This window comes from Ochotona princeps, chromosome 5, assembly GCF_030435755.1.
Source record: "Ochotona princeps isolate mOchPri1 chromosome 5, mOchPri1.hap1, whole genome shotgun sequence".
NCBI classification, from domain to species: Eukaryota; Metazoa; Chordata; class Mammalia; order Lagomorpha; family Ochotonidae; genus Ochotona; species Ochotona princeps.
Window position 1 is genome coordinate 74,498,559 of NC_080836.1, and position 25,762 is coordinate 74,524,320.

At 39.1% G+C, this 25,762-nt stretch overlaps 1 protein-coding gene across 2 annotated transcripts in view; it reads right to left on the reverse strand.

Moving 5' to 3' along the window:
* Positions 1-1,606: 1,606 nt before the first annotated feature.
* Positions 1,607-25,762, reverse strand: part of SATB2 (SATB homeobox 2) — a 175,832-nt gene continuing 151,676 nt past the window's right edge. For both annotated transcript variants that reach the window (XM_004576949.2, XM_058664796.1), the window contains exon 11: positions 1,607-2,845. In XM_004576949.2, coding sequence (XP_004577006.1) covers positions 2,384-2,845 — 462 coding nt within the window. In that variant the 3' untranslated portion in view covers positions 1,607-2,383. The remainder of the gene's footprint in view (positions 2,846-25,762) is intronic.

Sequence of the window (25,762 nt, forward strand, 5' to 3'; positions counted from 1 at the left end):
CTAATAAATTTTTGGTTGAAGTGTAAAAGATACCAAATGCGGATGCCATCAAGAGATGAGCCACCTTGTGAGAGCTTGGCAAATCAGTTTCTATGATGTGTACAGAGTGACCTTCAGCAACAGTGTCAGAAGACAATTTGGAAAGAGTAACTCAGAGATCCGGAAGCAGCAACCACGGACTTTCTAATTCAAGCTGCAGCATACTCCAGACGGAGGAAGGATGGGCCCAGCGCTGAATTGCAAACAACCATCCTTTGGCAAAGGTATAGGACGCTCATGTCAAGATCATTTTTCAACATCATTATTTGAAAAAGTACAGGAAAAGGTCCCTTTAAAAACTCCAGAGGTTACTGAGCAGCTAGAATTAGCTTGTATTGCAACATGTCTTCTCCCTGTATATTGTAAGTTCTGAGTTAATATCTACACATAGAGGTTTTTTTTTAACTCCTACCTTTTATACCTTTCAAATATATAAATAGTATTAACAGTTATATTACAATGTTTGTGTAGTAAACAGAAAATAACTTTCAAAGTGATATTGCATGAGGTCTTTTACAAGGTTGCATGAGAGTACAACTCAAAAAAAAAAAAAAATTCCAACCACGTGGGACCGTGTAATGGCCATGGAAAGCATGGATTAGGTTCTCTAGGCCAGTCCTGAAGGTGAGGTCTCCTCTTGCAATTACTGTTAAGCAGAAGTGGAAAGTAATGCTACTGGTATTTTTGCTAGGAAGCGGAAGGAGATTTTGGAGAACTCTAGATCGCAGCTTTAATGTTCATTCCACTGAGCAGCCAGTTGGCATTAGTTCTGCTTTATGTAAGGTAATTGCTATGTAGGTAACTGGGATGCCATTTCCTTTGACAAATAATAGGTGATTCTACTACAGCCGCTTCACTTGCTCCACTGCCTGGAGCTGCACAGTGATGCAAAACCAGGTTTGTATTAGGGCTGCCATACCAGGGGACAGAACAGAGGGCTTGGGTGATCGGGATTGCCAAAGCTTGGTGTAGCTGGATGGGATGTGTGTGAGGAAGAGGAGGAAGTACTAAAGTAAAACAGAAGTAAAAAAAATGCCATTTCAGGAGAGGCATCGGATGGAGATCTATTTGAGCGGGAGCCCTTTAACAGGGCAGCAACTTCTTTCCTAAGTTAACATTACACTGAACTATTTTCTAGTAAAAAAAACAAAAACAAAAACAAAAAACAAAAACAAAAACTTAAAACCAGCAACAACAACGTTTAAATGAGCAGGCTTATTCATTACTAATATTTGAAGCCACAAGCAGTTAAATAGAGTTCACAACAAAATGTGGCTCATACTTGGAATTCCGTCTGTCCGACATCAAAATGTCATTTTCTCACGACTACTAATGGACAAGTGTTCTCTGCACTGAATCTCAGCTTCACTCATTTAGAATTCCACAGAAAAGCATCCGTTCACTACAGTTATGACAAATTGAATAACGGAATGTATCAAGTCATTTTATTGAGTCACTTTAAGTGTGCATTGTGTCTTTAGTAATTTGACTTGTATCATTTCAATGCGCCCTGATTTTTGTGTTTTTGTCACTTTCCTTTCTTTGTTTCTCCTTCATTCTTCCTTCCTTTCTTTCTTTCTCTTTTTTTTTTTTTGGCAGTGTTGATTTACTTTTCTTAAATACATACCTCAAAAATTACCCATTAAGCTGCCAGATAGGAAGCCAAAGAATTAAAAAAATAATAAAATCAGGGATAAACACAAAAAAATAAATAGGAATTCAAAAATAGTCACCCCACCCTGACAGCAGGCCGCAGTTTATCAAAAAGCCAAAGCGACTCACTGTGAAGTGGTTTTTCTGTGTGTTTTTTTCTTTTAATACATAAACAAGTCTTTTCTTTAAGAACTCATTTCACAGTCTATTCTTTCAGGTTGTAAAGTTCTCTGTCCCATGCAATTTTTAATATATATATATATGTAAATATAGAGATATATACATATACATATACACACACACACACTTGTAGCTTCCTTCATTGACTCCGTAGGTCTTTTCATCCTGGACTTGCTGATGTCTCTTCTGGAAGTGCAAGGCAGATGAAGGCAGAGTCTCCTGTGATTCTCATGACGGTGAGCCAGTCCGTTGCAAATGTGTAACACTTTGAGTGTCTTTGCCAAGGCTATGTCTGATTCAGAAATACTGAACATAGTCTATAGGTGTATCCTGTGCAACAAAGAAATGTCACTTAAGGTAAGAAAAACAAAACAGACAGACATAAAAAGACACAAATAAAATAAAGCAAAAAATTTTTTTCGTTTTTTTTTTGTTTGTTTGTTTTTTTGTTAAGGAACTACAACAGAACATCCTTGGAGTGATGTATTGCTTGACCACAGGGCAGTTCACATTATCTCTGGTCGATCTCCGCTGGCGCTGCCTTGCTCTTGTCGGCGCCTTCCTCCTCAGCCTCTACTTTGTACATCTCCTCGGAGCCTTCCTCGCTGTCGTTTTCCTCCGACTCGGTCAGCAGCTCCTCGTCCTTGTACTCGGCCACGTCCACCGCCGAGCCCAGGTGCTCCTTCAGCTTCCCGTGGTGTTTCACGTGGTACCTCTGGTTCTGAAAGAACTTGATGATGGTGTGTTTGGGGAGGTCGAGCTGGGCCGACAGGGTGTGGATGGCTTCCTGGTCGGGGTACAAGCCCACATCGTGAATAAAGCTTTGGAGAATCCCTAGGGCTTCCAAGGAGATCTTTGTGCGAGACCTGGGCTTTTTGGCACAACCGTCTTCGGCCGCAGGGGGCGGGGGTGGTGCTTCTTCTCTGGGAGGTGAGCTCTCCTTGGCCGGCTGAGACTGCTGTCTGTGGAGAACCTGATAAACCAACAGAACAGAAAGTCACCATGGGACCACAGTGCTACCTTCAGACGCACCAGCCCTTACAACTGTGCACTGTTTATCCAGGACTGGAGTCACACCTGTTGGAGATGGACTTTCTCAGCATCACCATAAACCAATCAACCCTGTGTTGGGGCACACCTCCTAATTTGTTTTTAAAAATTCTCTCTAAAAAGTAAGGTTTACTTATTTGAAAGACAGACTCAGAAAGAGAGGAAGAGACTGAAAATCTTCCATCTGCTGGGTCACTCCACCAGTGGCCACAAGGGAGCTGGGCACTTCCTCTGGGTCTCCCACATTGGTGCAGCACCCCACTGGCTCTTGATGTTCATAAGTGCTTCGTCAGCACTCTTTCTGCATGAAATTCTAACGTTGACTTAGTAACTTCTTCAGTCTGACTTAAAGAGGATGGGAGCATCTAGTTGAACGGGTAAGCCACGAGAGTACCCGGCTTCCTCTCCTGCCTCTGCTTGTGGCCTGCTGCTACAGAACCTGCAGGCTAGCAAATGATAGCTCAAGTGCAGGGGCTTCCACTACCAGGATGAGTGACCATGTTGAGTTTCCAGGCCCCAGCTTTGTGCCCCTTCCGCAAAACCACTGAAGGCATTTGAGGAGGGATCTCCCTCTCGTCCTCTCTCAAATAATAAATAGATAAGTAAGTAAATGTTTCAAAGAGGAAGGAAAGAAGGATGTACAGCAGACTGTCATAAGACCTGAGCTCTGGCTCTCACACTGGCCACATGAGAAGGACTTCTTGGAGAGAGAGGAGGTAGCATCAGACTCTGACAAGGAAGCCTGGCTGCTACTCATGCCTCACAGCTTCCATGGCTGCCTTGAGCAGTCCTATCAAAATGTGCTTTGGCAGCAAGAGCTGCCTGTCCCACACTAAGCTTGACATATCACTTCTCAAGTTTTCCCAAGACCCTGAATAGCAAAGTCACTTTCCAAATCTCACACACACACACACACACACACACGCACACACGTTTCTCCTTTTCCTATTTTATATAATCTTTTTCATGTTAGAACAACAAATTAAACACTTTCTGGAGTCCAAAGGGAAGCAATTCTATCAGTGCAGACATTTTTTTTAAATGCCTAGTTATAGTCAAGAATTGCTTGACCCACCATCCCATGCCCCTAGCTGTTCTTGTCACCACCATGTACCATCTGTATGACCCATCATTTAAGCTAGGAAAAATAAGCATCAAAGCAGGAATCTAAGGAAAAATACCTCTCTGTCACTCATCCCACTCTTAGTGCCTTCTGATTTTAAAAAATAATGATTTTTTTCACTCTTGTGAAAATGCCAAGCTTTCATAGTCAATTTAATGAATATTATGACAGATGACACTGTTATACCTAATGAAAGAAACAATAAACAGGTGTTTCAACCTTTCAAATTATCAATAATCTAAAGTCATCATCAAAAGAATAATTATGAGCAAGTAAGATTCTCTGTCCTAACAAGCTGAATGTTGGTAGCAGACAGAAATATAAACCACGGCACCATAAAACAGTGGCACTAAGTCCAAATAACATTGACCAATTAAAATGAATGTTCTTAGCATTTTCTTTCCCACTTCCAACTAAGAGTAAACTCATGTGGTCTGATGTGGGAAGCTGGCATCAGCAAAAAAGTGAGAGCTCCGCTGCTCCGAGGACTTAATTATACCCAGCAGGGAAAGTAAAAGCTGCATGGGGGGCTTGTGCTGCTCACGTCAGCTTTGAGGGCAGGGAGGTATTTGCTCTGAGGCCATAACCTGGGCAGCACGAGCTCTGTAACAAACAAAGCCTGATGTCCACAGGTGAGGACTTCAGTCTTTGGCAAGAGGGGCTGGAATTATGTCCAGCACACATATTTGAAGAACATCTACTCAAACACGAGCACTCCTTATTAGAGCAATTGTGTTAATTGGAAAACAAAAGAGAACTAAAATGCCCCATTTTCTAAATTATGCTTGCCTTCTGTAGTAAAAGTCGGCATAACGGTTCCATTTAATGGAATAATTACATTGGTTCTTTAGGGGTTTTCCATTGTGCATTGGTTAGATTTAAAGAGGTTTTTCCAAAACTATACTTTGAAGTTCCTGTAATCTTTCTGCATGATAGCATTTGTTCCTCTCTTTAGATCCAACCAATTGGCCTGTTTTACCTTCTCCTGTTTCTTAGAACTGAGCAGTAGTAACACAGATGTGCAGAGAACCAAACATGGCATAGAGACGCCAGTAACGACACTCCCTGAGCACTCATGTTCTGTGCCAACAAGTTCTCAGAACTCTGTCTGGATTAATTAATAGAATCCTGACACTTCTTCAACAAGGGGTTAATTTGGATCAAGAATGTAATGGAAAGATGCAGCAGCAATACAGGAGAATCCTCTAAACAGAAAATCATACGCACCGGGAGCTGTGTCAGTCTGAGAAAGCAGGTTGCCAGAGCACAACGACAATACCACTGCCCAGCACAGATTAGAAAGATGTTTCTAAAGAGATGTACGATAGGGGAAAGAAAAGTTATCTGCAAAAGGAAATACCTAGTTGCTGGTGAGACGATGTAATATAGTGAGCAGGGCAGCATGACAGTGCCTACAGAAGGAAAAGTAGGTAGCATCTTAACATCTTCCAGGTAGGTGAGCATAGTCAAAATACAGAATAACACGAAGAGCATCTCTAAAGCGATGCCAGGCCGCCAGAAGCACGTAACTTTTTTTTTCTACACTGCCATTCTTACTTGTCTCCCTCTTGCAAATACAATATACCTAATAGCTTGGATTAAATGATTCTCAACTATTCCAATTATCTTCACTCCCTGCAAAAAATGTTGTAATTATTCTAGGCAGACCAATATTCTAAGACAATCTCTGGTATGGGGACTGCATAATTTCCTTTCTAGACAATCGTTATGAGTTTTTCTTCATATCATACAGTGTTTCCTTGTAGTGGTAAAAATACTCTGAGCAAAAACAGAGTAGAGCTTAATGCTTCTAAGATGCTTGTCCCTCAACAGGAGAAATCCATTCAAACTTTTCTGAATGAAGCACAGAATTGAGTCGCCTTTTACTTTCTCACATGTGACCTAAGCTAATGTCCTTCAGCTGCTTCCCATACAAAGCCGGCTTCTGAACTCCCACTTAGCTGAATATTTGTCTTTCTGTCAGAACTGCTCATCAGAAGGAATCGAGTGTGGTCTCTGTCCCAAGCAAGTATCCTGGGGTCAATGTCATTCATTCCTGATGGATGGCTCTCTAAGCAGTCCTATCCCAAGGCTCATCTGCCAAGTCAGGTTTACACTTCTGGCCAACTACTTTGAGATCATAGTTATTTCATCGAAAACAGAATGTCTTACCTGAGATATGCTTTTTCCTATATCTCTTTTAACCCAGATTATACTTTTCTGTAATTTTTCTCTAAGTTAAATGCAATTGAGCATCTTCACTGCTCTTTACAAAAAACTGCCCAAGTCCAGGGACACTTTATTTTCTTCCCATCTCTCAAAACAGACTCAAAGGAGGGAAAAAAATCCTGACTGTCAGTACCTACTAATGTCCTCCAAAAGGTAGGCTCATAATAATTTTATTTACTTTATTTTATTAAAGAGAAAGTGTGTGTGTGGTGGGGAGAGAATGAGAACGAATGAGAAGGAGAAAGAAAGAGCTTCTATCCAGAAGCTTACTCCTCAACTGCCCAAAAAAGCAAAGGCTTGGCTAACCTGAAGTTAGAAGCTCAGAATTCACTCTGTCTGCCTGAGTGACAGTGATCAAGTACTTGAACCATCGTCTACTTCCTTCCTTTAGTAGCAAGCTGGACTGGAAGGGGAGGGCTGGACTCCAACTAACTACTGTGATTTGGGATGTAGGCACCCCAAGTAACAACTGATAACACCAAACACCCACCTCATCACAGCAGTTCAAGCCATAAAATCCCAAAATCGGAAAGGAATCAAGTGTATATCAGTAGTAGAAAGAATATATACACACACACACACACACACATATGTGTGTGTATATAAGTGTATATGTGTATATATATACATACATATATATTTGGAAGGGTATTTAGATTTATTTTATATATATAAATCTATATTTAGATATATAATATATTGCTATACACACTAAGTGGATAAGTCACATTCTTGTTGAGTGAAATTAGGAATATATAAAAGATTTCCATTTATGTGAAAGACAAGAATAGGAGAAGCCTGGAACAACAAAAAGCAACTTAAGGGGCTTATGGGATTAAAGGGAGAGGGAAACAAGCTTTCGGAAGCACTGACCACATTCTCTATATTAGCTTGGATATTGATTAAAAGAATGTGGATGTGGGATGGGTACTGGCACAAGGGTTTGGGACGTCCACACACCATACTGAAGTGCCTGGGTTCTAGTCCTGGCTGTGCTTCCAGTTTCAGTTTCCTGCTACTGTACACCCTGAAAGACAGTACATGATGTCTCAGATGAATTGGGCTCCTGCCAACTATGTCAGAGGCCACATTTCTAGTGCCCAATTGTGCAAGGCAATAGTGAACAGCACAAGTAGGCAGCCTTTCCTTCATCCCAGGACCTATGCTGATGGCTTGATGCTTGAAACCAACTGAGAGGCAGCCAGGGCCACAGGGTGGAGGACCCAAGAATTCTACTGTCAGGGAGACAGAAAACCATCACAAGGAACTGCAATCACAATCAGATCTAGCCAAAAATAGAACAGAACTTGGAAACTGCTACTGTCAGTAGACAGAATGGAAAATATTCATATAACCAAGAAAGAAAAACTCAGCTTGTAATATACTAGCTGGACTTTCATGAGAGAATCACAAATAGTAACATTATCATAAAAACAGCCAGAAATGTGCACTGGCACATCTATCCTCAAAAGAAAGGTTAATTTACATTTAACTGAGGACTGCTTTTCTTCACCTAAAGTGCTTATCTTATTCTAAAAGGATTTTTGTGCTTAAAATAATCAGTTCTGGGTTAACAGAGTTTTTAAAAAAGTGTGCCCATTTATCAAACATTCATGGAATATCAACAATAATTGAACCTACACCTTTATAGAGCTTTTAAATAAGAGGTTCCATATCCAATAATGGAGGCTGGATAAATAGGTTATGGGGATAATGTAAACAAATAACTAGAAGTCTAGTGAGCCCCTTCTCTTATTTGTCAGAATCTCTCTGGGCTGAAATACAACAAGTATGTTTATAAATGGGCACGGAGATGGCAATGGAGAATGAGAATATACTCAAAAGAGACACCAAATTCAAAATAAAACTCAAAAGGTCCTTGCGCACCCACAGAGCACTCTTCCAGTATGTACACATGTTGTTTCTCTGCCTTCAAGACACAAAAATTCTGAAAACAAAAGGACCTAAAGGGACCATGACAAAATCTGACTAAGAAAGATAAAGCAGCTCTTCTTAAAGCTCTCGGTGTTCAAATAGATTTTGAAGGCCTCAATGAAAACCAGCTGGGAGCCATGTGTAAAATATAATGGTTTTTGCCTGCAGGGAAGGAAGTGAGATCTTGAATGATTAAGTTTAGGAAAGTATATAATTCACTGTATCATTATGGGGTGAACTGGATTACATATAATAAGCCAAGACTTTGTGGTTGTTTTATATAGAGAAAATGAGAAATTATTGAGGAGGTGACTGTATAGGGTGGTTGATCCAGTGTGGTAATAGGTTGAAACAAAGTTCCCCAGGTGGTCACATCTGCTTCTCTATGACAAACCCAACCCACAGGAGTGAGCCTTGCCCAGAGCTACCGATCCTACAGGAGGAGGCAACTCAATACAAGATGAATGCACAAGCAAGTGACTTTTGTCTAAGTTCCTCTTGAGTTAATATCATACGTATTTTGATTTGTTTAATTTCACCATACGATGACGGGATATTAAATAACTGACACAACAAAGAAAAGCATTTCTTCCACTCAAAGTTCAGAGAAAATAATGTCTTTTTAAAAAATGATTTATTTTATTTATTTAAAAGGCGAGTTATGGTGAGTGCAAGAGAGAGACAAAGATGTTTCACTGACTGGTTCATTCCCCAAACAGCCACAATAGCCAGGACCAGGCCAGGTCAAAGCCAAGAGCCTGACACTTCTTCTGTGTCTCTCACACATGGGGCAGGAGCCCAAGGATTTAGGCCATCTTTCACTGCTTTCCCATGTGCATTAGCAGGGGATGGGTGGAAAACGGAGCAGCTGGGACTCAAACCAGCACCACATGGACTGCTGGCATTGCAGCTGGTGGCTTAACCCAGTATGCCAACATGATGCCACCAAGAATATATTTTAACAGTACTAAGGATAATTAATCAAAGTTTTTGTGCATAATTCAAATGAAATTTGTGAAAGAGTAAGTGCCTGTTATTTTAAGAGTAAACTACATATAAAATGTGTAATTGAAGTTCAAGGAAAATGTAAATAAAAGATGGTTACTTCAGTGTAATAAAAAGTAGAACCCATGCATAATTTTTTCATAATATGCATTTTCTCATATAGTAAGTATTTTCAAAGGATAGTATCACAATAAATAGGAACCCATTAAAGTTTTCTTTCCTTTTCTAGTTATATGTTTGAGGCCTGATTTTCTTTGCTGTGTTCAGCTAACATCAGACTTCATATGAAATTAAACACAGAAGCAATTACAAGAACCCAGTTATGTTCCACCCAGCCAGACTTTTGAGGTACTTGCAAAATAAAATAAAACACTGTATTCCTTCATTATTTGTCTGAAGAAATTACTTTACATAAAATATACCATTTATAAATCTGCATTATATTATACTTTTCAATTAGCAAATATTTTAGAAAAATCTGAGTTTCTAATATGGTAACATTGGGTCCTCAATATTAAAAATGAAAGGGAACCCCAATACCAAAATGTTTGAAAACCTATGGGCTATCTAAATCGCATTCTACACACAGCTCTGCACCTCAGCGGTAAATATAAACAATAAATATAAAACTTAGAATGAACCTACAGTTAATGGAGTAATTTAACGAAATGGTTAAGACACTGCTCTGCCTACCTGTACACCACCTCAGAGCTCCCAGGTTCAAACCACAGCTCCAGCAGTCTGGGAGGTGGCAAGTGATGGTACCAGTATGCAGGTCCCTGCCATACATGTGAGAGCTCTGGCTGGAGTTGTTGCTCCCTGGCTTCAGTCTGATCCAGTTTTGGCTACTGTGAATAGCTGGAGGGTGAGCCAGCGGATGAGAGATTTCTGATTGACTGTCTATCTCCCTGTCTTTCAAATAACAGAACACACAAACAAAGCTTAAAAACAATCAAAATCCTTACTTGAGCCAAAAGAGCAAGGTCTCAGAAAATGAGTTTCAGAGAAATTGAGCAACTTTCTTAATTTGCTTCTTGATTTTATCATTCAAAGATATTTTTACAGGCAAAACACATTGTCTTAGACATATTATAACTCAGCAGTTTCTAACTGCAGTGATGTTACCTAAGTTGGCTCTTATGGCTATAATTTCACATCCTAACATTATAAGACTTATTAAAAACTATAGTTTAGTCTTGTTGCTTTTTTTGGATTATACAGTATCCTAAGGTCAAAACTCAAAAGATCTGTTATTAAAAAAAAAAAGTATCCATGAAGTGATGACAAATTGCAGACTACAGGTGTTAGATTACATTTTGACTCCAGGCAGGTTTAATATAAGTTGGTTTCCTTTTACAATTGCCCTTAACACATACAGCTATGGGAAGGGAATTTAGGGGAAAAAAAAGTGCGAGAAAAAGAGAGTAAGGGGGCGGGAGGTGTGGGATAGTGTTCAATAAAAGAAGACCATGTCAAGAGAGATCAATACAAACAAGCAAAATGGTAGAAAGTCTGACATGGAAATACATGTTCAATTTTATCCAGACTTAGCCTGGTTTTCCTTTAATACTGCAACCAAGACAAGACTGCAACAATGTGTATGTTTTTAATGCAGTTTAATAATCATTTCTCAAAATAAACACTTTGGTCAAAGATAAAAGCATAACAACACTGTGACATAATCTGTTAAAATAAACTTGGTGTTGCAGGAAGCATGGCTCTTAAAGCAGCCTTTGGCTTATATCACTTCCTCCTTGGTAATAAATTGAGAACTATACGAACAACTTCAGTTCAGTTGGGGGTAAAAAGTGATGTGTTGCAACCATTAATCTGATTATTGGGAGTGGCCAGAATCTACAAATGCTGAAGAAATGGCTGAGTAAGCTGCATTTTCCAACACAAGGAGATGAGCTGACAAACAGAAAATTGAGAAGGATCAGGAGTGACAGTATCTCAGAGAGACATCGTGACAGCAGAAAAAACAGTCCTCTCCCCAGCCAGAGCCTGGAAGAAGGAAAGCACGGGCACATGCTGAAGCTGTATTCTCCATTCGTATCATCTGGTAGGTCGGTTTACTTGATCACTTAGGCTTTCTACAGACACAGTAGGATGAATCCAAGGGACTATTCAGAAAGCCAAGATGCAGGTAAGACCAGGAAGAATCCATTCCCAGTTTCCAAATCCTGTCTCCCTCGCCTAACTCCCACGAGCATCCACTTCCCTGTTTCTACTCCCTCTACTACCCTTCACAATGTCTTCCCAAACTCAAAATTTAGCCTAAAAATTCACAAAGGGCCTCTTTTAAAGACCAGGTTCTAGATACAGGTAATAGTGTAATAGTAAAGTGTCTTTACAGATCTTACACTCATGTCAAAATGAGTGAAGGGTAACACAGAAATTACCAGAGCTGATAGTTACCTCTGTATATTCTGATTTTGAAATGAATGCAGGACTTGTTTTCTTGGTTTAACAGAGAAAAAGACTAGTTTTTCCTCCAGCATGAGTAAAAGAAGTTTCTGAGTCAAATTGAAGATATCCAGAGTAATTAAGTCAGGTGGGTGGGAGGTTAGGATGACATGGGTACTAGGAATTCAAAACATCATTTCAAAAGTCAACTTGGAAATTCATAATACTTCATTAATGGCAAAAAGGCCAAAAATGAAAGCTGTGCAAAGGATTTGGGTTTAAGAATAAAACATCAAAATTCTTCAACAGCTAATCCAGTTGGCTAAATAATTATCAGATGAAGTGAAAATGTGACTGAAATGAAAATAACTTCATCAGGGCCAGTGACATTTGATTTTTAAAAACAGATTCAAGGTAAGCTTAAAAGAATAGAATGCAGATAATATATCGGATAAACACATTTCACATAAATTAGCTTAATCAGAGCAAATTTTGATTCCTTTTAAGTAAAAAATGTTAAGATAAATGGAGGGAGAGAACAGATTAAGTTCACTGTATAAGAACAGATAGCATTTAGCTAGCCAAGAATTGGCAATGAGACTTAAATAATAATTCTTATGAAAAAGCACCAATAATCAGAATTCAAACCTCCAAATCTCTTAGTATTAAAATGCCAGAGATAAAAACATAGTTTAAAAATATCTATTTGGCAAATAATGATTTGGACACAGAGTTAATATGAGGAAGGAAAAATTTCTATGTGCATTTAAAAATAATATTACATATTCATACACAAATTATATAATGTAATTTTATGGTCATGTGTCAAATTTCTACAATTTAAATTCTTAGGACATTTTTAAACCTCTTTGCCATCTTTTGGACTTCTCATTTCTTGAAGAAAAAACTAGAATTAATTACATTTATTCTTCAGAGGATAAAATGAACACACAAAATTCAGCTCTGACCCAAAAATCACAATCCCCTATGTCTAACTCTAACATGTAACAAATACACTCTTGCTGCTGTTATAAGCTACCTGATGGAGAAAAATCCATTTATTTATTGAGTTTATTGTAAATAACCATCTTCCAATTAAAATCAAAGAATAAAGCTAAAAATGAGAGATACTATTATTTAGTGCTTCAGTATTTTCAATTTAGGGGTAAAACTTAAGATGGTGAAAAGGGAAGAAAAAGAAGAATATATTATGGAGATGTTACCTACAAAATGTCAATTGTAAGTGGGTTATAGAGGCCCTGTTAAACAACACTTGGCTAAGAACTAGCTCAAGATGCTAAAATCCCATTGTGACAGTGCAATGCCATCACAATGATGATTTCCAGCTTCGGAAAGGAGAGCGGTTCAATTATTCAAAGAGAAAGGATGTATGGGTTACAGTCCTTCCTTGGAGAGGAAAAGGAAAACGAAGGTGACCCATGGGCTCTAGGCCTGTTTAGACTCCCACGACAGGCCACATTTTCTGTGTAGTTTTTACAGTTAGGGCCCTTAGAAATCAGGACAATCTGACAGTTATGGTTAGTGAAAATATTAGATGTCCACCAATAAAATACTACCTCAGCATATTTTTTGCTTTCTGGATGTAACCACTTAATAACAGGACTTGAGAAAACAGCACTGTGTGAATCAAACACATAAAAGCAAAAAAAGATTCCTTTTATAGAAAGTAAATCCTAAGCAGTGCATTATAATCAACTACTTTGGTAAAAGACAAAATACCTAGCATTACCACACCACTGACATATTACAGCTTATTACACCCTGAAGTCCAGTCTGGGTAAATAAAGTCAAATGATCAAAGAACAGCTTTCCCCTCAGACCATGAGGCAGAAGCCACTGATCTCAGAGGCATGGCAGCAAAGATTCCTGTGGCTCAGTGCTGAAAAGGTGTCAAACGAGAGCTTAGCAAACAGAGCCTTTAGTTCTCAACTCCATTCAGTTTCATCAGAGACTGACCTGCTTGGCTAAATCACTTCCTTTCAAGAGAAAAACAATATGGAAAAATTAAATGAAGTGAGGTAAAACTTTCAAACTCTAGAACATTGTTTTCCGTCTGAAACCACTCCTCATTCATTATGGGGACCTTTCTTTTACATCCTCCCCAGTAACAATCCTACTAACTCAAACCAGGCCTGTGGAGACGCCTGCTTCTGAACCTGTGGTTAGGTGTACTGGGTGACAGGCAGAGCGCTGATGGGGCCAGGCATTCTTATTTACTCTCAAGAAAATGACCCTCCTTCTCCTTGAGTTTCCATGATAGTATGGAGAAGAAAACTCTCCACTCCCAACTCCCAGGGCCACAGGGACTGGACTGGCATTCCCCTTCTCCCACAGGAAAAACTTCAGGACCCAAACCATGGATGACTCTTATGCTACCAAGAGGCCAGTCATTGAGCATCCTCACCTATTTGGATTCACAAAGCAAGTCCCGTTCCGCCTCCCTGCCAAATCGTCCTGGCCTTCCTAAGCCTATTTGCTTACCCTGTGTAGGTTGTCCCCAGAAACAGGAACTGTCAGGTCATTATACTTTCAAATGTGAATTTGCTTAGGGGTGGATTTAATTTAATAGCTGAGAACTCGGAACAAAACAAACATAGTTACAAATGACATTAGCAGGGAATTAATCATTAATGCTCTCCTTGTCTTCCAAGATAGGTCCCCCATGTTACCCCGCTGGCGTTCTCACCATCTCCTTCCCCTCTGAAACCTCAGATCTAGCCAGTCCCACGGGCTGTGATCAGCCCTTTGAAACAGCTCTTGGAATAATTTTCCCCACTCTGTATATGCTCCCACTGCTGTAATTCAGATCCTTAGCAAATCTTGCCTGGATGGCTTGGACTTCCTCTCCATAGATTCCCCTGTCATGACCATCACAGCGCCCTGCCAACAGCTGTCAGTTGCCTAAAGATGGGTCAAGCCACCAGGACACTGAGAGGACTCTGTGACCTGACTGCATCCACTGCCTCCTCCCTGGACTTGCAGGCCGGGCACCAACAAAACAAGCAGCTGCCCTGTGCGCAGGCTGCTTCTCCCCCTCACACCTTTGTGCCTTTGCTGTGCTATCCCCTTTTCTGGAAAACTCACTGCTCCTGGGAAGTCCTCAGCATTCCAGCGGAAAGGGCACATGCACATCTTTGGTGGGTTTTGGGCTACGTACCTATGTGCTGTACTGGTGACACGTCTGAGACCTGTTTCTTGGCTAATCTGTGAGTGCCTAAGGGTAGATTCCTGGTTCGATTCATTTCTGTTTACTCAAGACACAGCAACAGAACCAAATGTTATGTTTTAGGTGAATAACTGAAACTTAATTCTTAACTATAAAATGTTCAGAAAATTCTCTGCTGACAATAGCCATATTAAACAGACAGAAAGCTCTTAATTTGCAGAACACATGTAGGAGCCAGCATTGTGGCAATTGAGTTAAACTGCCAGCTGTGATGCCAGAATACTATATGGGATTCAGTTTGAGCCTGAGCTGGCCCACTTCTGATGTAGCTTTGTGCTGATACTCAGTAGAAAGCAGTGGAGGATGGTCCAAGTTCTTCGGATCCTGCACCCACCTGAGAGAACCAGTGGAAGCTTCTGGTTCCCAGCTTCTGCCTGGCCGCTGTGGTCAGGTGGGGAGGAAACTAGCAGATGGAAGCTCTCGTTAGCTTTTCCTTTTCTCTCTATAACTCTGCCTTTCAAATAAACAAACTCAATCTTAAAAAACAAAGAAAAAAACATATCTAGTAGCTCTAGTCAGGAAAAAAATGTGCAAGGCTACATAGTCATTTAAATACACGTATTACTAAAACAAAAGCTGACTCACAATAGAATAACTTAGAGCATGTACATACACTGTGAATAGGCTAACAACAGCATACAATGACTTGTGCAGTTCCATATTTTCCCAAATTATCTGAAACTCAAGAGACAAACGTTTCAGGGTGTTCCTGTTCTCAGGAGCAAGAACTGACATATCCATCAGTTTGCTTTTCTCGCCCCCTCCTCAATCTGCAGCAATATTTCTACTATCAACAGAACACAAAAGGCCTGCAGCAGACAGCTTCTGTGACAAGAAAAGTTGCCGGAGGCAAAACAGAGAAACAACAAATAAAACTGAAAGAATCCATACGTCAACAAAGGAAACCTTTTGAAAAAAGGGAATTTGTAAAAGTTAAAGACATTTACTTGAAACGCATCATCTGTTTCATAATAAAATCCCAAGATGGTGATGGCTCTTGACTGAGGCAAATAGGAAGCAACACTGTCTACTTACAACATGATACGGAGAACACTGCAGGTATTGCCCAAAACAAACATGAAATGCCAAAATGATATCTCTTTGGAGAAGATGAAGGAAGTTAATTTATGTGAAGAATCAATAAAGACAAAAAGTAACAAAATTCATTAATTCAAAGAAATACACACACACACACACATATTTATATTTCCATACTCTGAATTGAACCTCTATAGTTCCAACATCACACATTTCAAAGTGAGCAAAGCGAATGGCTTAAAATTTGAGCAACAAACTGCCTTCCCTCCATCTTGCCTGCCTTTGCAGCTTATTCATACCTTACCAAAATTTGTTTTTTAAAAATTTTCAACTGAAACTAAATAAACCATGGAAGTACAGAAACTCTAGAAACCAAGTATGAGCCATCAAGTTTATACCCATTTACATCAAAAAGAATTGGCATTGAAAAACTTTGTTTTACGATACAGTGCTTTTTAAGTTATTATATAATTTATTATATAATTACCCTTACCGACAGTATACTTTTTAAAAAAGATTTATTAATTCTTATTGCAAAGTCAGATATACAGAGAAGAGGAGAGACAGAGAAGATCTTCCATCCATTGATTCACTCCCCAAGCAGCCGCAATGACCGGAACTGAGCCAATCCGAAGCCAGGAGCCCAAGCCTCTTTCAGGTCTCCCATGCAGGTGCAGGGTCCCATTGCCCTGGGCCGACTTCTACTGCTTTCCCAGGCCACTGGCAAGAAGCTGGAAGGCAGGCAGGGCCTCCAGGATTAGAACCAGCACCCATATAAGATCCAGGCATGTTCAAAGCAAGGACTTCAGCTACTAGGCTATGATCCCAGGCCCTCCGATAGTCTAATTTTTAGCTTTGTCAGGATCTCTGTTAGAATTATAATTCTAGACTGAGCAAAGAATTCTATCAAAACTCTATTATCATATTAAAACACTTGATCATGTGTGCTTTCAAGAATCCCAACTTTCTATTTCTGAGAAGAGAACAGATTTAATGAAATATTTTTAAAGTGGAGCTGGTAAGCGGAATATTTGTGAAAAGCACCGCCAAAAAGGCAATTCATATGGCAGACACATAAAAAGAATTTATCACGTATACTGGAGCAATGGATATTAAATAATCATCTTCGAATAAACTCCACAAATCAATACGATCCTGTTGGTCTAAACTCAGAGTGGTATTGCCTAAAGGAAATCTCTAAGGTCAACCAGCAATTAACTGAAAGGTTTTGATTGAAAATACTATTGACTGCTTTCATATCAGACAGCTTCCTGGTTATTATACTTCATGAGCTAGGCAGGTGCCAAGACATTAAACTGTCAATAATCTATTAATACTAGACTGTTACGCTCACTCTAAATCTGCAAGCAAATGCATTCAAGCCAAGCGCCTGCTTAGAGCTAATGTAAATTCCCCCAGCCCCGATATGGAAATCACATCTTTATTATCCCCACCTTAAATACCTAGTAGTGTGGACAGAAGATACAAAAAGTATGCAGATAATAAATGTTTATTCAGATGAGTTTCAGTAACATTTGCTTTTTAAGAGACTGATGAAGGGATACAGAACATCTCCTAAAAGCTAACTTTCCTTCTAAGTCATATTTAACAGTTTCTAAATTGAATGTAATAAACACTTTGCAAGGAGAAATGAGAAGTTATTTCAAGTGAGGCTTACAAGTCTCTGCCACTCTGCATTTGGAAAGCAGACATACACTGGGGGTGGGGGAAAAACTTTTTAATGAATTTAATAGAGAAAAGCACTTTAATTAAATGCTGTCAAAGGGGATTGTATTAATGACTGTACACAGAGGAATTTAAAGCTGGCCAAGTTTATTTAGCAAATAGAAACTGGGCTTTCGAAGCCTGCAAGTATTTATGTTTCTGCAGTTACAGTACATCTAGGAGATGATGGTGCCAAATGAAACCGTTGAGTTATTAGATATGATTTTATTTATTGTGCATTATTAAAGTTTCAAAGGCCCCAAGGGAATGAATTTCATTTTCAAAATGAAACACCATATTTGATCGGAAAGGGTTAAGCTTCCTCAGTTTTTTTCTGTTCCTTAGAATTTTTATGCAAGTGAGTAGCTAGTGGATATGACCTTTTTAGTTCAACCAGTCAAACTTCATTTCATTGGATAGTGGTGGCAAAGAAATCAATGACAGTAATTCTCCTGTGACTTTTCTCCTTCTTTTTCAGTGATTTGTCACTAAACATAATTCATTCAATTACATACACCAATAAGCTGCAAAATGACCAAAGCTCTTAAAAATCTCCATGAAAATTTGGTTGCCATAACTTTCTTAATCAAAAACATGAGTGCCACAAACTTTTACAGATGAAAAAAGTATTGAATGTTTGACTAGGGGCAACAGGAAAAGGGAGGGGGTTCTTCCTCAGTATCTTCTACTTCGAGGTTGACCACAGAGCAAATCTACTATTAATGAGAATGTTTTTAAAATAAACGAAGAAAATATGAGCCTTCATGCACTAAAGCTGTAACGTATTGAAAAGCTGGTCTGGTTGGAAAATACTGTGTGCGTGTCAACATGATTTTCTCTACCGTTTGTAAAAATGTAATTATCCATGATATGCTATTATCCGTGATATGCTACAAGGGTGGGGGATTTCAAATAAATCCAGTGGAAGCTGAGGATTCGCCTTTGGTCTTCAGTGTCTGACACCACCACGTCTGTGAGATCACAAACCACTGCCATGACTTACCACATCCTTCTTGCAGCTATATATATATATATATACACTCTTTCACTCTGTCTTTAGATTTTAATTCAAAACACAAGAGAGGAGAGGAAGGGAATGTGAAAATAAGAACAAAAAAAATCACAAGCCCAGCATCCACTTCCTTTCAATAAGAGAATAATGATCACAAAAGGAGACTTTCAACTTTGTAAATAAATAATCTGATTTTTCATCTTCCCTCCCCATTTGAGTTATTTATTAATATCATATGACTGATCCATGTTTTTGCAATTCTGGAACATATAAGTAACTGCTTTTCCCATCTGTGCCAAGATGTTTCACACTAGTCTTTGAAAAACTGAAAATGCAGATGAAAAGGACATTAAGTCTGATTACATAGACATTCAACAGTGAGAAAGGACAGCACAGAACACATGGTGTCATGTGCCACTCAGTCTCACACAGGAAAACCTACAGTCACTGAAGGACAGTATGCTGCCTCCAGGATATCCGTTCCAGGAACTCAAAATAAACTGGTTGATTTCCACAGACAACATGCTAATAAAGCTCTCCTGGCACCATCACTCTAATATGAAGATGTATCAAAAGAATCAGCAACTGATAGACCATCTTGATGACTTGATTCAGATTATGTTTTACAGACCAGGAAGCAGTCAATTTGTTTCACTCTCTTAATTACTAAGGAAGTTACTCCACTACCTTACTATGCATACTGTTTATTTTAGACCTTCTCTCCATGGGAAGTTTTTATTTTACATGAAATATTCAAATGAGAATTCCTCCCAAAAGTATATGCCTAGTACCACATAGTTGGAATGAACTGTTAAAAAAAATTAGAAAATCCATATTTAATAAACTAACTTGCATGTAGATGTCACACATATGCAATATATGCTCAGTTTAATATGTTCTATTCTTTAGACCATGACAAAGATATCAAGAACTTTCAACATTCATGTATATTTTAGAGTTCACATTGTAGATTTTAGCTCTCGAAGTTTACCAATGATTAAAACACTTTTTTTAAAGAAAAATTTGACAGAGAACAAGGGAGTGCTTCCATCCAGATTCACCCTCAAATCCCTTTCTGTCGGGGACAGAGCAGGATCTAAGCTGAGCCTCAGGTGGTACCAGGCACTTCACCAGTTGAGCCGTCACCACTGCCTGTGAGAGGCCCCATTAGTAACAGGAATCAGGAGACAGAGCTGGGAATTGAACCCAACAGAGAATGCTGGTGTCTTCATCGCTAGGCTAAACGCATGCTCCACTTAAACATTTTTCAGAATAGCTTTGAAAGAATAATTAACTACTCATTCTGAGGTGTACTGAGCTCATCATACCTCAGTAAGTAACTGTGAAAATCATCTTTCCTACTTTGTGCCTTCAGCCAGCAAATCTGTTGGGTGTTTGGCAGCTGGAAAGCAAGTCAGAGACTCATTTATGTTACATGAGTCTGAAAAATGGATCCAATCAAATACTTCAATGACACAGAAGGAAACATACAAATTAACTTCCCTGAACATTAAAAAATAAATTTAGCTCAGTGAAAGTTAAGCTTCAGAAGATAGGAACAATCGCTATTTACATGAACTATTGCTGCCGAGGTGACTGAGTGATCATCCAGGGAGTCAGCCAGTTTTGGACACACCGGACTGCTACAATAATTTTACAAGGTTTGCTCATGTAAAAAAAATGTCCACGATGGTCACAGAGGTTTAAAACAAACCAAAAAAAGTTAAATGAAGTTTATTCAATGTTTAAGCTAGTGAATACGTCACAACTGGCTCTCCAGAGTAATAAGCATTAATTGGACAATTTGCTGATTTTTGTGTGCCTTTAATCCTGCCCTGTGCAGCTTCAGGCCACCAAGGTGTAATGATCAGCTTTCAAAACTCCTGAAAATTTAACAGCCTGTTCCTGTAAACTGGTAAGGGCTTTATACCATCACACCCTGCCTCTCACACAGAAAGTGACACCATGTTCTGCCTTGGACAAGCCGCTTTCTGTTTCCCAGACTGACTTACAGGAATTCCTTTGCCTGGCCTGACTTACCAGTCATTTTTCCGCCTCCAAAGTGATTAGGATGACCATAGTGTGATAACTAATTTTATAAGAGACTGTATCAAAAGGTGAAGAGTTATATGATTTGCAGTGAATTACATCTAGAAACAACCTGTGAGACAATTGAACTTGTGACCTTAGATCTGTCAAACCTATCTAGTTTGCTTGATCTCCCATTTCTAGGGTCAAACCGAGTAATAATAGAATAAATTAATTTCAGAACTTTGGCAGTTTTCCTTTCATTGAAAGGGTGCTTTTCTATCATTACAAGGGGAAGTTCCAGACTTCAACTTAATAAAAATCAGCAGTTTTCAGCTACATTAGATTTCCACACTAAACAGAAACAGCTGAGGAGTCACAGTAGGTAGATTTGGCTACAACAGTTTCAAACTCGGTGGCTGGCTTTCTCTTGCAATTGTCATAACCATCAGTCATAAGGAAACCAACTGGAAATTTCAGACCCCATATAAGGTGTTCCTAATCTGTTCTACTGTTCCCATTGGCCTTTCCAAAATGCCACTTGAACCTCCCAGTATCAATGTGTTTTTGTTTTTATGCTCTCCTTAGAATGCTCAAATGGGAATCAAAAATTGGGACTCAGAAATGCACAAAATGTTTCAGATAAAAATCACCTTCAAATTCACCTAGCTTAGGATATAATGTTTTACAAAAATAGTAGATGGAAACTCAAAGGCAGAAATACTTCATCAAAAATCAGGCTACGTCACTTACAGGGAATTTTTTTTTTAAAGCCACATCATTTTTTTCTCACACTGAGCCAAATGTTTATTGGAAACAGAGATAAGACAGACTGGTGCTGTGGTGCAGAGAGTTAAGCCACCCCACGCAGTTCCAGCATCCCATATGAGCACTGGTTCAAGCTCCAACTGCTTCATTTCCAATCCAGCTCTCCGACAATGTTTCCAGGGCAGAAACTAAGGATAACCCAAATGCTTGGTCCCCTGCCAGTCACATGGGAGAACCAGAGTTCTAGCCTTTTGAGGAGTGAAGTGCCTGATGGAAGATGTTTCTCTCTCTCTCTCCCTCTCTCACACTCACTCTCTCTGCCTTTCAAGCAATTAACTTAAAGAAAAAAAACAGAAACAGAGAATAATTTTCATTCCTTCACAGATGCTCCATTCCTGAAACACCGCATAGAAATTTTTAGGGAGCAATAAACATACAGAAAACATTTAAATAGGTGGAAACTATCTTTTTTTTTTTTTGCTTCAAAAGGCATATTATACCCAGACTTACGTAAATCTCAACCATGAATTTTAAATTTACTTAAAAATTATGTGAGCAAGGAGGCCCAGATTTCAAAAGAAGCATTTTTTGTTTCATTATATTAAGAAAGACATCAATTTTTAAAAATTAAAATACTGTTATATGAGGTTCTTAATCCTGTGGCTTTTGGTCATAACTTATTATATATTTGATGTGAACTAATTTGTTACCATTGATAGTTAAAACAATGAAACCTGCAAATGTTATACTTTTTTTGTTTTGTTTCAGATGTTATAGCTGACACTGTATTTCTTCTAAAATGTCCAATTTATAGGTACATGAGTCCACTTCTGTTGATTCACATACATGGGTGAAAAAGAAGTAGAATTCCAGGTTGGTAAGGACAGGAATAACGCAATTCACATGAAAATCACCCATTATTATAGTCAGCACAGAAAACGCATTAAAATACCTTCACATATTAACAAATTCTGTATCTTCAAACAACCTGTCACCATATAATTTTATTTTTTTCAAACATCACATGGCCACCAATCAACTCACATGATATTTTTAGAGAGCCACACAAATCACTTTAGACTCTACAGACTATACACAGAAGGTCTGTTTACTGTGCTCTTTAAAAAGGTAACTTCAACTCAACATGTTTAAGAGATACTATGTAGTTCATCCTGGAAAAGAGTGAAGAAAATCAAGGTAAAATATATCACCCAAGATCAGGATCACATAAACAGCATCAGCGGATTGTACTAAATCATAACCTGAACGCAGCCAGAAGGTAACTGAAAGTCTGTTTTAAAACTTGAAGTAAAGGTGGGGGAGCGGAGCAGCACTGTGGCAAAGTGGGTTAGGCTGTCACCTGCAACTCCAGCATCCCCTATGAGCATCACTTCGTGTCCCAGCTGCTTCTCTTTCAATCCAGTTCCCTCATCATGTGCCTGGGAAAGTAGCAGATGACCCGGCTGCACCTGTGTGGTAGACCGGAATGGAATTCTAGGCTACTATCTTCAGCCTGGCCCAGAGTTGGCCACTAACTCTGCTTTTGAAACAAGTAAGTCATTTAAAACTGCACTGCTTAATGTACATGGGAACTTCAGGGCCAGTGTGTTGGCATAACCGGCTAATCTTTTACCTGCAAGCACCAGCATCCCATATGGGCCTTGTTTGTGTACTGGCTACCCCACTTTCGATACAGCTCTCTCAGCCAATGGCCTGGGAGAGTAATGGGCAATGGCCCATTGGGCCATTGTGGACACACAGGAGGCTTGTGAAGAGACTCCTGGCTCCCAGCTTTTGATCAGCTCAGCTCTGGCCATTGCAGCCATTTTGGGAGGGAACCAGTGGATAAAAGACCTTTCTCAGTGTCTCTCCTTCTCTAAAACTCTGCTTCCAAATAAAAATAAATAAATCTGTAAAAATTTGTTCACGATATGTGGTATATAGAATAATACCTGGAAAACAGAAGGAACCAACCAGTGCTTGCTTTGGCAGTACATATACAGAAGGAGTTCAGCAAATATTTGCTCATTAAGTAAATATAAATATGTATGAATAAAAATAGCCAGTCCTCTGAACTATTCTGTAAGTTGAGAGCTGAGAACTGGTTTATTAATCAATTTTAATCACCTTTTCCAAATGCCAGACTTTGCTAGATAGCTAAAGAAAGGAATGTAGATGAAATGTAATGAGGTCCTCGGTCAGAACAAGGACACACAGTGCCTACAAGCACCATAGTTTCAGTTGAGATTTAACATTTTCAATCTTTGTGGGTAGGAACAGAAGGGGGTTGCATTTTAAGGCACTATTTTTTATAAAGATTTATTTATTTTTATTGGAAAGGCAGATAAACAGAGAGGAGGAGAGACAGAAAGACCTTCCATCTGATGATTCACTCCCCAAGTAAGCGCAACGGCCGATGCTATGCCGATCTGGAGCCAGGAGCCAGGAACTTATTCCGGGTCTCCCACATGGGTGCAGAGTCCCAAGGCTTTAGGCTGTCCTCAACTGCTTTCCCAGGCTACAAGCAGGGAGCTGGATGGGAAGCGGAGCTGCCGGGATTAGAACCGGCACCCATATGGGATCCCGGGCGCGTTCAAGGTGAGGACTTTAGCCGCTAGGACATTGCGCCGGGCCCAAGGCACTTTTTTTTTTTAAACTTAGTCTCTGTCTTGCCTTTCTTCTCACTGCTCCATACTGCTCACATCTAATCAGCTTGCTCCTTTACAAAGCTTATTAGCCATCTACTTCTGTCTTTTACACATTGGATACAAGTCCTTCAGATTACTGAAAATGAACAAGGAGAAAAAGGAAGAGAGAGAAAGAAAGAGAAGGGATAGGAACACTGAGTGGGCCAATGAATAACAGTAAGAACATCCCCTAACCAGTAATTTTTTTCCAAACAAATAAGCTTTATGTTCAAACAAATAATATTTAGTCTCTTTTCCCCTTCAGAACAACAAGAATGGTGAAGACACAGAGGTTTTTTTTATTACACCTAGTTTCATTTAATACAAGTGGAAGGAGAATATGAATTGATGCATTAGCACTCTAAAAATACTTAACCATCCTGGCTGAGAAGCCAATGAACTGTGTTCTCAGTGGTCTCAAGGCAGCACAACATAGACACTTAAACCCATGAAGGGTCACGTAAACGACAAAGCTAATTCTGTGTTCTTTGACCTATGGAGCAGCATAGGGAGAAGCACCTTCTACTTAGTATCTTGAAAGCAGGTGTGTAAGTAACCCAAGAGAGCTGTGTGGATTGTACTGCCTTTCAAAACTGCAAGATGTCAAAATTATTATTTTAACAGGTAGTCATTACAGAAAAGCAAGCTCCTCAAGAAATCAAGGTTCTCCATGTTTCTAGAAAACAGGCAGAGGGACAAAGCATAACCCAGATGTTTAACATTTCACTTCCAATCAATAGCTAACTCTGGGTGTTTAATTTGGAAAGGTTGTATGTCATGAAGGTTCAGCCACCATTACATTTGGGATGTTTGGCGAATTCCATACAAAACAACATCATAAAGAATGAGAAGGGAAAAACAACACTACCCACCAACTCAAATCATTAAAATGGCAAGCCTAATAAAATGTTGAACACACGTTAAAGAAATAAATAAGCAGAACCAGAACAAACTACTATAAAATTGAAGTTTAATTTCTATCAGTATCTAAAGCATACAGAAGAAGGAGAAATGTTAGAAAAACTTACTACTAAAGTAAAAAAGCATAATACGCTCAATATACATAAAACTTAAACCATCCTGATTTTCTCCTCGTTACACATCTTCAACATTTCACACTGTTTTAAAAAACACACAAATCTCCACTAAAATGAGAAATTTATGCTGATTAATTAATCTTACCTACAACCATTAACCCTGGAAAATGCAGGGTCCTTACAGCCATACTTTTTTTCCCAATGGCAGTCCATTTACAAATTTCCTACACATGGTCTATGGCTACTTAGCTTTCTCATTACCACTTTTCTTGAGATTATTCTAATACTTTGGTCAACAGAGCTCTGCCTTAAAACACAGTGCCTTCCAAATTAAGCATTCAGACTGCCTGTTATTGGAAATCTCAAGAAAGTCTTCCACAATGTGGATAAGTTAACTTTTCTCAGATTAATTTAAAGCAGTACATGGAGAATGGGATTGATAAAGGAGAAAAGTGATGAGACAGAGCATGTATCACAGGTAGGCCAAGGTTTTTAAAGGAACAGAGTAACAATGAGCAGTAAGCACAAATTACAAGGCAGACAAGATATATTGCAAATGTTAATCAATATTATGGTAGGAAGAAAAGATTGGTGGTGGAA